Here is a 12,115-nt window from a genome sequence, read left to right as displayed (position 1 = left end):
TACAGTATAGGTATATATGTACGTATATATGTATATAAAGGTATATACAGTATAGGTATATATGTATGTATATATGTATATAAAGGTATATACAGTACAGGTATATATGTATGTATATATGTATATAAAGGTATATACAGTACAGGCGGAATATGATCAAACTTTCTTGTTCTTGTCAAAAGTCTAGCAGCCGCATTTTGTACCAACTGTAATCTTTTAATGCTAGACATGGGGAGACCCGAAAATAATACGTTACAGTAATCGAGACGAGACGTAACAAACGCATGGATAATGATCTCAGCGTCTTTAGTGGACAGAATGGAGCGAATTTTAGCGATATTACGGAGATGAAAGAAGGCCGTTTTAGTAACGCTTTTAATGTGTGCCTCAAAGGAGAGAGTTGGGTGGAAGATAATACCCAGATTCTTTACATTGTCACCTTGTTTTATTATTTGGTTGTCAAATGTTAAAGTTGTATTATTAAATAGAACAAAACATACAAGTGAAGTAGAAATAGCGTGCAAATGAAGTTTTCTTTGCATTTAAAATACTTACACTTGGGCGTGATTGAATCAAGAGTAATGTGAAAAGTTGTCTTACCTGATGAATGAAAAAGCGATCATTGTTGAAAAAGTGACGATGTTGAACTTCAGCTTCTGCTCGATTTGGATCCCAACTGAGTTCTGACTGGATTGCTTTTGAAATGCGGACTTTTATTTGATTCTTTATCCTGATCGGCTGCATGTAGGAAGTACAAGTGAGACGAAGAGTGACTTGTTTAACTACTGTGAGTCAAAAAGCCGGCGATATTCAAGAAAATGACTGCAAAACAGTAGAAACTCGAGGAAGACTTGGAGGAGATGAGAAAATCTATCAAGTCCCTGTCGGAAGATGTAAGGACAGCAAGACACACTAATGGAGTTGTTGACCGAGATCAAAATGCTAAAAAACATCATCAAGAAAATTGTCGACCTAGAAGCAAGAATTGACGAACTTGAACAATACACCAGAATGCCATCCATTTTCTACCGCTTATTCCCTTTTGGGGTCGCGGGGGGCGCTGGCGCCTATCTCAGCTACAATCGGGCGGAAGGCAGGGTACACCCTGGACAAGTCGCCACCTCATCGCAGGGCCAACACAGATAGACAGACAACATTCACACACTAGGGACCATTTTGTGTTGCCAATCAACCTATCCCCAGGTGCATGTCTTTGGAGGTGGGAGGGGCCTATCCCCAGGTGCATGTCTTTGGAAGTGGGAGGAAGCCGGAGTACCCGGAGGGAACCCACGCAGTCACGGGGAGAACATGCAAACTCCACACAGAAAGATCCCGAGCCTGGATTTGAACCCAGGACTGCAGGAACTTTGTATTGTGAGGCAGACGCACTAACCCCTCTGCCACCGTGAAGCCCCAATACACCAGAATGGACGATTTGATTATAAGCGGACTGGAAAGCAAACATCGCACGTATGCAAGAGTGGCCGGGACTCGCAGCAGGGACGCTGACAAGGACGCCGAAGCCCCGGCAGACGAACTTGAGACACTTGAACGGCAAGTAATGAACTTTTTTACAAGTAAGAACATATCTCTTCAAAGTGGCAGCATTTCGGCGTGCCATCCTATACCCAGGAAGGACAGCAGAACCAACCCAGCCATTGTGATCCGGTTTGCGAATCGAAAACATAAGACGGAGTTACTACGGCAGGGAAGGAAGCTGAAAGGAACTGGGCTTTACATCAATGAACATCTTACAAAGAAGAACGCCGACATTGCAAGACAAGCACGCATCCTCAGAAAAGAAAACAAGATACAAGCAACATGGACACGAAACTGTCAAATCATGATTCGGCTAAATGGACCATATGAAGAAGCCAAAGTTGTCACGATTGGAGAGCTCCGTGACTTGGATCAATACAGATGAGACCTGCTAGGCGTATGACTGACATGGCTCATCCTTGGCTGGAGATGGGGACCAGAAGGTGAGACCACTGAGAATCAAACGTCTTCAAGAGCTGAATACATGGACTATAAATGACATGACTTTGAATATGATGTTGACCCAGATAACCATCTGTTCAACTCAATCTGTAGTGACGACTATGACTGGTTAAATATGGATTAGCAATCACTTCAGGGTGTCGGGTCAGGACAGCAATTATTCATTCAGGTGAGTGCAGGAGAAATAATAGATTGTCCAAGTCCAGATTTGCAGGTTCAATTGTATATTGAATTGTTCGTTTGCATTTGTGTATGTGTGTGGTTTCCTAAACAAACAAATACAATTATTGTAAATGAACTAAAGTGACCACAATACAATTGAATATAGACACAAGCATGCAACATGGCTGTTAAATATACATTACTTAGCTGTGTAAATCCAGAGAATTTGAACATCCCAGCCCTAAGTAATGTAATAATTACTAGAATGTAAATAGCATCACAACAATAATTCTAAATTGTCAATTGGGGCTAACAAACATGTTTAAAGTTACAAAAAGGCCCCAATCAGGGTATGATATTTAGCTAGCAGTTAGCTTGTGAACCTGATGCCAAACAGCCATTAGACAACAATAAAACTGACCAAATGAGTTGCAATGTAGTTTTAAGCACAAAACAGGTTATACTAAAGTGTATATAAAGTAACTCACTTTGTATTGACGCACACTGTCAATTAAACAAATGACATCGAAGTTCACGTAACTTTCAGAGCTTGCTGATATAGTGATGTGTTCAATGCCCCCTCCAGTGTCGTAAAAGTGAACTACACTCAAGCAACTCAATGACACAAAAAGAAAACAAGCGTTTCAGAGACAGTCTTTTGTACACAATCAATGCTACTTGTGACTACTACACCGAGGAACAATTTAATGACAATGTTAGCTTGGATAATAAATGTTCTTTAATACATTTCAACTGCAGAAGCTTATATGCAAATTTCTCAAAGATTGACGAATACTTGAAGACTTTAAACAGCAAAATCAAAATAATAGCACTTTCTGAAACATGGATCGATAAAGACAGAGGTATCGACTTCTCCATTGACGGGTATAAGTTGTATCACAGTAGTAGAAAAAAGAAGAAGGGAGGAGGTGTGGCCCTGTTTGTTGACTGCGACTTGAAATATAAACTTGTCGAATGTAAGACAACGGTAATCGATGATTTATTTGAATGTGTAACTGTGGAGGTAGACATAGAAAAGAAGAGAAATGTTATTGTTACGTGTTTATATAGCACACCTGGGTCTAAGGTAGAAGCATTTCATGATAGTCTGGAAGAATTAGTGTGTAAGGTAAAGGAAAAGAAAACATTGGTCATGTGTGGCGACTAGAACATAGACCTGCTAAGCTCACCCAGAAATAAATCAGCAAGATATATAGTAGAGGGCTTTATCCATTGATCACCAAACCCAGTAGAATATCGACAAATTGTGCAACATTAATTGATCATATCTTTATAAATGACATAGAAAATAACATAAAAAGTGGATTAATAATTAATGATACAAGTGACCACTTACCTGTGTTTCTTACTTATGACTGTCAAATGTCTAGAAAGAGGGAGGAGAAACCCCATAGGTATACAAGGACAAGGACTGAAGAGGCAATAAATACATTTAGGAAGGACTTATTTGAAGCAGACTGGAATGAGGTGTAAGTGGGAGAGGCAAATGCTGCACATCAGGCTTTTCTTCATATTTATTTATCATTGTAGGAAATACATTGTCCGAATGTATGGAAACAAAGAGACAGCTACAATATAAAGCCTTGGATTATTAAGGGACTACAGAATGCTTGTAAAAAGAAAAACAAACTTTATAGAGACTTTATAAAAGGAAGAACAAATGATGCTGAAACGAAATATAAGGTTTACAAAAACAAATCGATAACAATAATGAGACAAGCTAAAAAAGACTATTACAATAACTTACTAGAAAACAACAAAAACAATATTAAAGGAACCTGGAATATTCTGAACAAGGTAATAGGTAAAACATCGGGGCCTACAAACCCACCAAGCTATTTTATCAATGAGGATAATAAGATGATAACAAATATGAAAGAAGTAGCAAATGGATTCAATTCTTTTTTTGTGAATGTTGGACCCAAATTGGCAGAGTATTGAAGAACATAAAGATACACAGAGTGGATGGAGAGGGGGAAGCAAAGTGCTACAGTCCATGCTTTTAGGAGATGTTAGTGAAAATGAAATTCTATCGGTTGTAACAAAACTGAAAAATAAGGCATCAACAGACATGATAATTGTAAAAAAGACTATTGACTGTATCATCAAACCTCTATGTTATGTTTTTAATCTCTCTTTTCAAACAGGGACTTTTCCAAATAGAATGAAGGTAGCAAAAGTAATTCCACTCTACAAAACGGGAGATAAACATATATTTACTAATTACAGACCAGTGTCACTGCTGTCACAATTTTCTAAAATAATTGAAAAAATATTTGTAGAAAAATGAGACAGTTTTATTGAGAAGAACATGCTGTTGAGTGAGAGCCAGTATGGATTCCCAACTAATAGATCCACTGCTTCAGCTGTAATGAATAGAATGGAGGATATAGCAACAGAAACTGATAATAGGAAATACACTATCGGTGTGTTTATTGATCTTAAAAAAGCATTTGACACAATAGATCATTCTATATTATTGTCCAAGTTGCATTCACTTGGTGTGAGAGGAGTAGTTTTAGAATGGCTAAGAAGTTATTTAGATAATAGACAAGAGTTTGTGGATTTTTTGGGTAATACATCTGAACAAATGAGGATTGAATGTGGAATTCCACAAGGTTCAGTTTTGGGACCTAAATTGTTTATTTTGTATATTAACGATATATGTGAGGTATCAAAGTCATGGAAATTTGTTTTATTTGCGGACGACACCAACTTTTATAGTTCGGGACACGACTTAAAAGCGTTATCGATACTTATTGAACAGGAAATGATTAAACTTAAGAGATGGTTTGATGTCAACAAATTATCATTAAATGTAAAAAAAACAAAGTTTATGATTTTTGGTAAGAGGAAAAGAGGACACCATCAAACTGTCGATAGATGGAATTGATATTGAAAGGGTTTCTGAACTTAGATTTTTAGGAGTGATACTGGATGATGGTCTGACATGGAAATCTCATGCTGCACATGTACGGAAAAAGATGTCTAAGAATATTTTTATATTAAACAAGGTAAAATATATGTTAGATTATAGGGCAATGTGCATATTGTATTGTGCACTTCTATTGTCATATATCAGCTACTGTGTGGAAGTGTGAACACTTAGAAGAGGAACATAAAGGCATTGTATCAACTACAGACAAGAGCTATAAGGATTATTCATAAAGTAGATTACTTAGAACACACTAACATTTTATGTATTAACTCTGGACTATTGAAACTACAGCAGCTAGTGAAGCTACAGACATTGTGTGTCATGTTTAAGGCTAGAAGTAAAACATTACCAGCAAATTTACAAAAAATGTTTGTCATCACTTCTGAGAATACAGAGCATAGAAGAAAAGGTCATTTCAAACAACAATATTCAAGGACAACTTTAAAACAAATGTGTACATCAGTGGTGGGGGAAAATTGTGGAATTCTCTTTACAACGAGATAAAAAACTGTAAAAATATATTCCAATTGAAAAAAATATATAAAGATAGAACGATAAGATCATATGGACAGCCATAAGTGTTTACATTTTGTTTTTTATTTATTATTTTACTTATTTTTTGTCTGGTTTGGTATTTGCGCTGTATCATTCCGGGAGGTGTATATTATATTATTACTATTATTTTCTTGGTTTGGTTTATACTTTATGAAGTTTTGCACTTGTTGTGTTTTTCTTGTGTTTTTTGTTTTTGATTGTTTCATCACATTTGGATATATGTGTCGGCTTAAATGATATTCATGAAGTAAGATAATGTATTATGTCAAAGGGGGCAGGAAATTATAAGATTTTCTTCATCCTGCTCCTTCTCAGGAATTGTGTGAATTTAAATTGTATAATTGTGATATCATTATTTATCGTTCTAAATGCACATCAATGAATGAGATAAATAAAAATGAAATGAAAAAAAAAATGAAATAAAACACAAGCGCTCTGTTTGAGCCACACATTACACATTTAAGATGAACTACATTAGAGAACTACAAATCCCATCAGCCAAACCAGGAAGTAAAGTGCCGGTATTTTCGAACTCAAGCCAAGAATAAACCTACGATCACTCAAATTCAGCCGGACACACACAACGTGACAAAACTCTAATACAACACTTTTCAATCCGCACATTACTGTGTTTGTAACATTTAACTTAATCATTTTGCCGATGTCGTTCAAAAGCTAAAACAGTGCGTGTTTGTCAAACAGCCAGCCAGCCGCACAACAAACAAAAAAGAAAGGAAGCCAGCAAACATGGAATTCAAACAATAGTTCAGCAGATCTAACCAAGAAAAGCAGACATAATAAAATGATCTTACCAGTGACGAAGCACGCCGTTTTTTACCAAACGAACCATGACGCCATTTTTAAAAGCTACCCAAGTAGTCACCTGACAGTGGTAGCCACGCCCATCTTAAAACTCCCAAGCAAACCCGCCATAAATATATATATATATATATATATATATATATATATATATATATATGTGTATGTATATATACTGTCCTTATGTGTATGTATTTATATAAATGTATATATATGATTGATACACTTTGATAAATGTGTCTATATGTATACATGTATTTATACATACATGTGTGTATGTATGTATAAATTGTATCTATGTGTATATACATATGTATATATATATATCCATTGCTTTCCTCCTCTCCAAGGTTCTCATAGTCATCATTGTCACCGACGTCCCACTGGGTGTGAGTTTTCCTTGCCCTTATGTGGGCCTACCGAGGATGTCGTAGTGGTTTGTGCAGCCCTTTGAGACACTAGTGATTTAGGGCTATATAAGTAAACATTGATTGATTGATTGATATTTATAATTAACAAACTGATATAAGTATATATGTGTATATATTATCTATATTATATATAGATAATATATAGCATATACGCAGCAACCACTGAACTGAATTATATTATATATATTATTGTATATATATAGTATATGTATAGGGGTGGGAACTAATAAATGTACTTCTTCCCACTCCCTTTTGAGCCAATCTTGACATCTACAAAAGATTACTCACATGTAATGTTTTCAATGTAGGTGTAAAAATAATGTATATATATATATATATATATATATATATATATATATATATTGTATTTTATGTCATTCTCTTGTTTTGTTTGCGTGGCTCAAAATAAACCATTCATTCATTCATATATATGTATACATGTACATATATGTTTACATATATACATACATAAATATGCATATAGATTTATGTGTGTTACCGGTAGTTATAAAATAAAATTGAGAAAATTGTATGTACAATGTTTGATGGATAAGTGTGTTTTTTACAATATTCTTTACAACCAAACTATTTAGGATCTTCCGCCATCCTAGTCACTGCCGTTGTGTCCTTGGGCAAGGCACTTTACCCACCTGCTCCCAGTGCCACCCACACTGGTTTAAATGTAACTTAGATATTGGGTTTCACTATGTAAAGTGCTTTGAGTCACTAGAGAAAAGCGCTATATAAATATAATTCACACACTAACGTATGGACGGTCAAAGGGGACATCATGAAATATACAAATACATCTTTATATATTTCAATGAAATGCGTCATTAAGTGACTAAAAGTGTAAATAAATAAATATCTCTTGTCCAGGGTGTACTCCGCCTTCCGCCTGAATGCAGCTGAGATAGGTCTCAGCACCCCCGTCCCCCTGAACTGGTCAAGCGGTAGAAAATAGATGTTTTGTTACACGCGTCATTAATTTACAATTATGCTTACTAAACTAATTATTTTTCATCCATCCAGCGTATCCCCACATGGGTCACGTGCTGATGAACTATTCTTTCCACTTATTTCCCAATTTACTAGCTATAAAATGATTTGTTTCCATATTTAATTGATCAGTTGGGATCAAAAACAGCACTTTTACAAGCAGTATGATTTTTATGTAAGGACGGTGTGGGGCAGTGGGAGAGTGGCCGTGCGCAACCCGAGGGTCCCTGGTTCAAATCCCACCTAGTACCAACCTCGTCACGTCCGTCGTGTCCTGAGCAAGACACTTCACCCTTGCTCCTGATGGGTGCTGGTTAGCGCCTTGCATGGCAGCTCCCTCCATCAGTGTGTGAATGGGTAAATGTGGAAGTAGTGTCAAAGCGCTTTGAGTACCATAAACGTAGAAAAGAGCTATACAAGTACAACCCATTTATCATTTATTTAATTAGTCAAACTCGTTATAGTAATCAAAGTGGGCAGGCCGCCACCCGAATTACGACGTGACCTTCTTTAACTATTTAGGTGAATTTAATGACATTTGTATCACAATTCTTCAACACATATCCATCATGTGCAGATATAAACAGTAAATACATCATTTTTTTAGTAATCTTATTTTGTTGAATTCCTTGGACTATTCCAGCCATCATACCTAATTATTTTATATCTCACCATTACCTATAAGTACACAGTTATTGAATGATTTCTATCAAATAAATATATTAAATTGTAGTTGTGGCCATCAGTAATGGCAAAAAATAGTCACAGAGAACATTTAATGGAGGACATCACATGTACTCCAGATGCAAAGACAATTAAAAGCAAATAGAACAAGGTATTAAAAGACAGTTGATATTACTGTAAAGGTAAATATGAAGATTCATACATGACATGTCTAAGTACAACAGGAATTTAACCCTCGTTGTCTGCTTCAAACACTGATTACATCTATCAAACAAGACAAGAAGCAAGGAATTAAACAGAGACAGAATTAAATTTGGCTCAGTTGAGGAGAACGTGTCTGGGCTGTACTCTCGCTCTAGCGAATGATTGTACGCCTCCTCTTTTTTTTCCCTGATTACATGGCAACAGCTGTTTCAAGGGGACTGGGGTCGAAAACAGCCATCGCCTTTAGTTACAGTCAGTTCAAAGAAAAAGGTCATAAACAGTTCACAGAAAAGGTCGTAAAACAGTTCAAAGAAGAGGTCCCTGGAGGGGATTCGGGTCCTGCTTCCTCTTCGCATTGTGGTTCTCGGGTCAGACAATATCTATCTGTTGATTACAATACATGAAAGAACCAGAACACCTACATGTTGCTTCCCATCCTACACAGTGGAGTTCTACAAGACTTCCGCATGGTAGGATCACAGACAGCTTTTGTCTTCTCGCCGGTAACTCGTTTTGTGATAACTTAGATACAATTTTTCCGACACTTGGTGCCGTCACACAAACAGATATAGTTCCATAGCATGGAAATACAAATATATCTAAATAAACATTTTAGTTTGGGGCAAGCTAAAACAGCTGAGCGGTTATTCCTCCCTGCATTATGGTGTAATATTTTACTGCAATCCAAACAAACATTTTTTTTTCCAGTGAAATTACAATTGTTGTTTGGAAAAAAAAAAAGTCTTTACCACAAACCAAACAATTAAATGTTTTGTTCTCCTGCATGGGCCCTCAGATGTCGAGTCAAATTGCTCTTTAGAGAAAAGCTTTTGCCGCAAACCGAACAACTAAACGGCTTCTCTCCGGTGTGCGTTCTTAAGTGTTCAGTCAAGTTGTTGTTTTTAGAAAAGCTTTTACCGCAAACTAAACACTTAAATGGTTTTACTCCGGTGTGCGTTCTCCTGTGTTGGCTCAGGCAGCTTTGTTGAGAAAAGCTTTTGCCGCAAATTGAGCAATTATGTGGTTTTTCTCCCGTGTGTGTTCTTATGTGTTCCGTCAAATTGTTGTTTTTGTAAAAGCTTTTACCGCAAACACGGCAATGAAAAGGTTTCTCTCCGGTGTGTGTTCCCATGTGTTGCATCAAATTGCTCTTCAGAAAAAAGCCTTTACCGCAAACGGAACAACAGAATGTTTTCTGTCCATTGTGTGTCAGTATGTGTTGAGTCAAACCTGATCTGGAGACAAAGCATTTACCACAAACTGAACACTTAAATATTTTATCTCCCGTGTGTGTTCTCATGTGTTGAGCCAAACAGTTTTTTCGAGAAAAGCGTTTACCACAAACTGAACAATTCAATGTTTTTTCCCCTGTGTGTGTTCTCATGTGTCCAGTCAAAGTGCCCTTTTGGCAAAAGCTTTTGCCGCAAACTGAACAATCAAATGGTTTTTCCCCTGTGTGTGTTCTCATATGTTGAGACAAATTGCTCTTTTTCGTAAAACTTTTATCACAAAGTGAGCACCTCAAAAGTTTTTTACTGCTCTTTTTTTTAGAGCATTCAGAGTGTTTGTTGTCAGTGTGAGTCCTCATATCTTCTTCGCAGTCTGTATCGCTGCTCAAAGTTACTTCAACCTCGTCTTCAGCCTCACTATCTGATAGTGGAGCTAAGAGGTTGTCTACTTGTGGTTTCTCTTCATCATCTTCAGTCTTCACAGAGACAACAGTCAGTGGAAACTTGGTGTAATCAGCTTCCTCTCGTCCTAGAAGACACTCTCCCTCCTGAGTGATGCAGAGTTCCTCCTCTTCCTTTTTAATGCAGGGTGGTTGTGGAGTCTCCTGCTTCAAAGTGGAGCTCCCACCTGACTGAGGGGAAACTTCTTCTGGATGACCAATCAGCTGCTGGATGTCTGCAAGACACAAACAACAAAAAGACACTTTAGACAGTGCAGCCCGCAGCTAATTCTTTACCGGCCCGCCACACATTCTGGAAATGCTATTGCAAAAATAAAAAAGAACGATAAAAATAAGTGAAATGAGGTGAAATCTAAGGAGAAAAAGTTGCAATGTTGACACAAAGCTGCCATGAAAGCTGTTTTTTGTTTGTTTTGTCATTGTTAAAAGAAAAAATAAGGACAAAAAAAATCCATGTTATAATGAATTATTTTCAAGGCTCAAATTACTTCAAATATTTCACTTTAAAACGTTTTATGTGGTAAATATTGCATATATTGTGTAGTTGCCATATAAAAACATCAAAGTTTTCTTTGACAAAAGCGCATAAAACAAACAAAATGATGGTTCGAACGTAAAATCGACAGATATATCTGAAGTTGATCTCGTAACTTAAAGGGGAACATTATCAGCAGACCTATGTAAGCGTCAATATATACCTTGATGGTGCAGAAAAAAGACCATCTATTTTTTTAACCCATTTCCGAACTCTAAATGGGTGAATTTTGGCGAATTAAACGCCTTTCTGTTTATCGCTCTGGAGGGGATGACGTCGCCGAGGTAATACAGCCGCCATTTTCATTTTCAACACATTGTAAACATTGGGTCTCAGCTCTGTTATTTTCCGTTTTTTGGACTATTTTTTGGAACCTTGGAGACATCATGCCTCGTCGGTGTGTTGTCGGAGGGTGTAACAACACTAACAGGGAGGGATTCAAGTTGCACCACTGGCCCGAAGATGCCAAAGTGTCTGCCGCCAGACCCCCATTGAATGTGCCAGAGTGTCTCCACATTTGACCGGCGATGCTAAGACAGACATGGCACAGAGATGTATGGATAACCTGCAGATGCATTTGCAACTATAGTCAACGAAATCACAAAGGTGAGTTTTGTTGATGTTGTTGACTTATGTGCTAATCAGACATATTTGGTCGCGGTGTTACTGCCAGTTAATCGATGCTAAAATGCTACGCTAATCGACGCTAACATGCTATTTACCGGCGGTGCTAAAGCAGACATGGCACAGAGATGTATGGATAACCTGCAGATGCATTTGCAACGATAAAGTCACAGAAATCACAAAGGTGAGTTTTGTTGATGACTGCCAGCTAATCGATGCTAACATGCTATGCTAATCGATGCTAACATGCTATTTACCGGCAGTGCTAAAGCAGACATGGCACAGAGATGTATGGATAACCTGTAGATGCATTTGCAACTATATTACGTTTCCTTCCACCCACATTTAATGCGACAAAAACACTTACCAATCGACGGATTTAAGTTGCTCCAGTGTCACAAGATGTGAAAGTCCTGATCGTTTGGTCCGCACATTTTACCGGCGATGCTAAC

At 37.3% G+C, this 12,115-nt stretch overlaps 1 protein-coding gene across 3 annotated transcripts in view; it reads right to left on the bottom strand.

Moving 5' to 3' along the window:
* The window catches only part of LOC133551727 (zinc finger protein OZF-like), a 114,056-nt gene that overhangs the window by 93,575 nt on the left and 8,366 nt on the right, over window positions 1-12,115 (bottom strand). Inside the window, exon 2 of one of the 3 annotated variants that reach the window (XM_061899041.1) lies at window positions 8,686-10,719. The exons of the other annotated variants lie outside the window; for them this stretch is intronic. Coding sequence (XP_061755025.1) covers window positions 9,578-10,719 — 1,142 coding nt within the window. The 3' untranslated portion in view covers window positions 8,686-9,577. Of the gene's footprint in view, window positions 1-8,685; window positions 10,720-12,115 lie in introns of those variants that run through there. 3 annotated transcript variants of the gene reach the window in all.

Source organism: Nerophis ophidion, linkage group LG01 (assembly GCF_033978795.1).
Source record: "Nerophis ophidion isolate RoL-2023_Sa linkage group LG01, RoL_Noph_v1.0, whole genome shotgun sequence".
NCBI lineage: Eukaryota > Metazoa > Chordata > Actinopteri > Syngnathiformes > Syngnathidae > Nerophis > Nerophis ophidion.
This window is presented reverse-complemented; position numbering and strand designations above follow the sequence as displayed.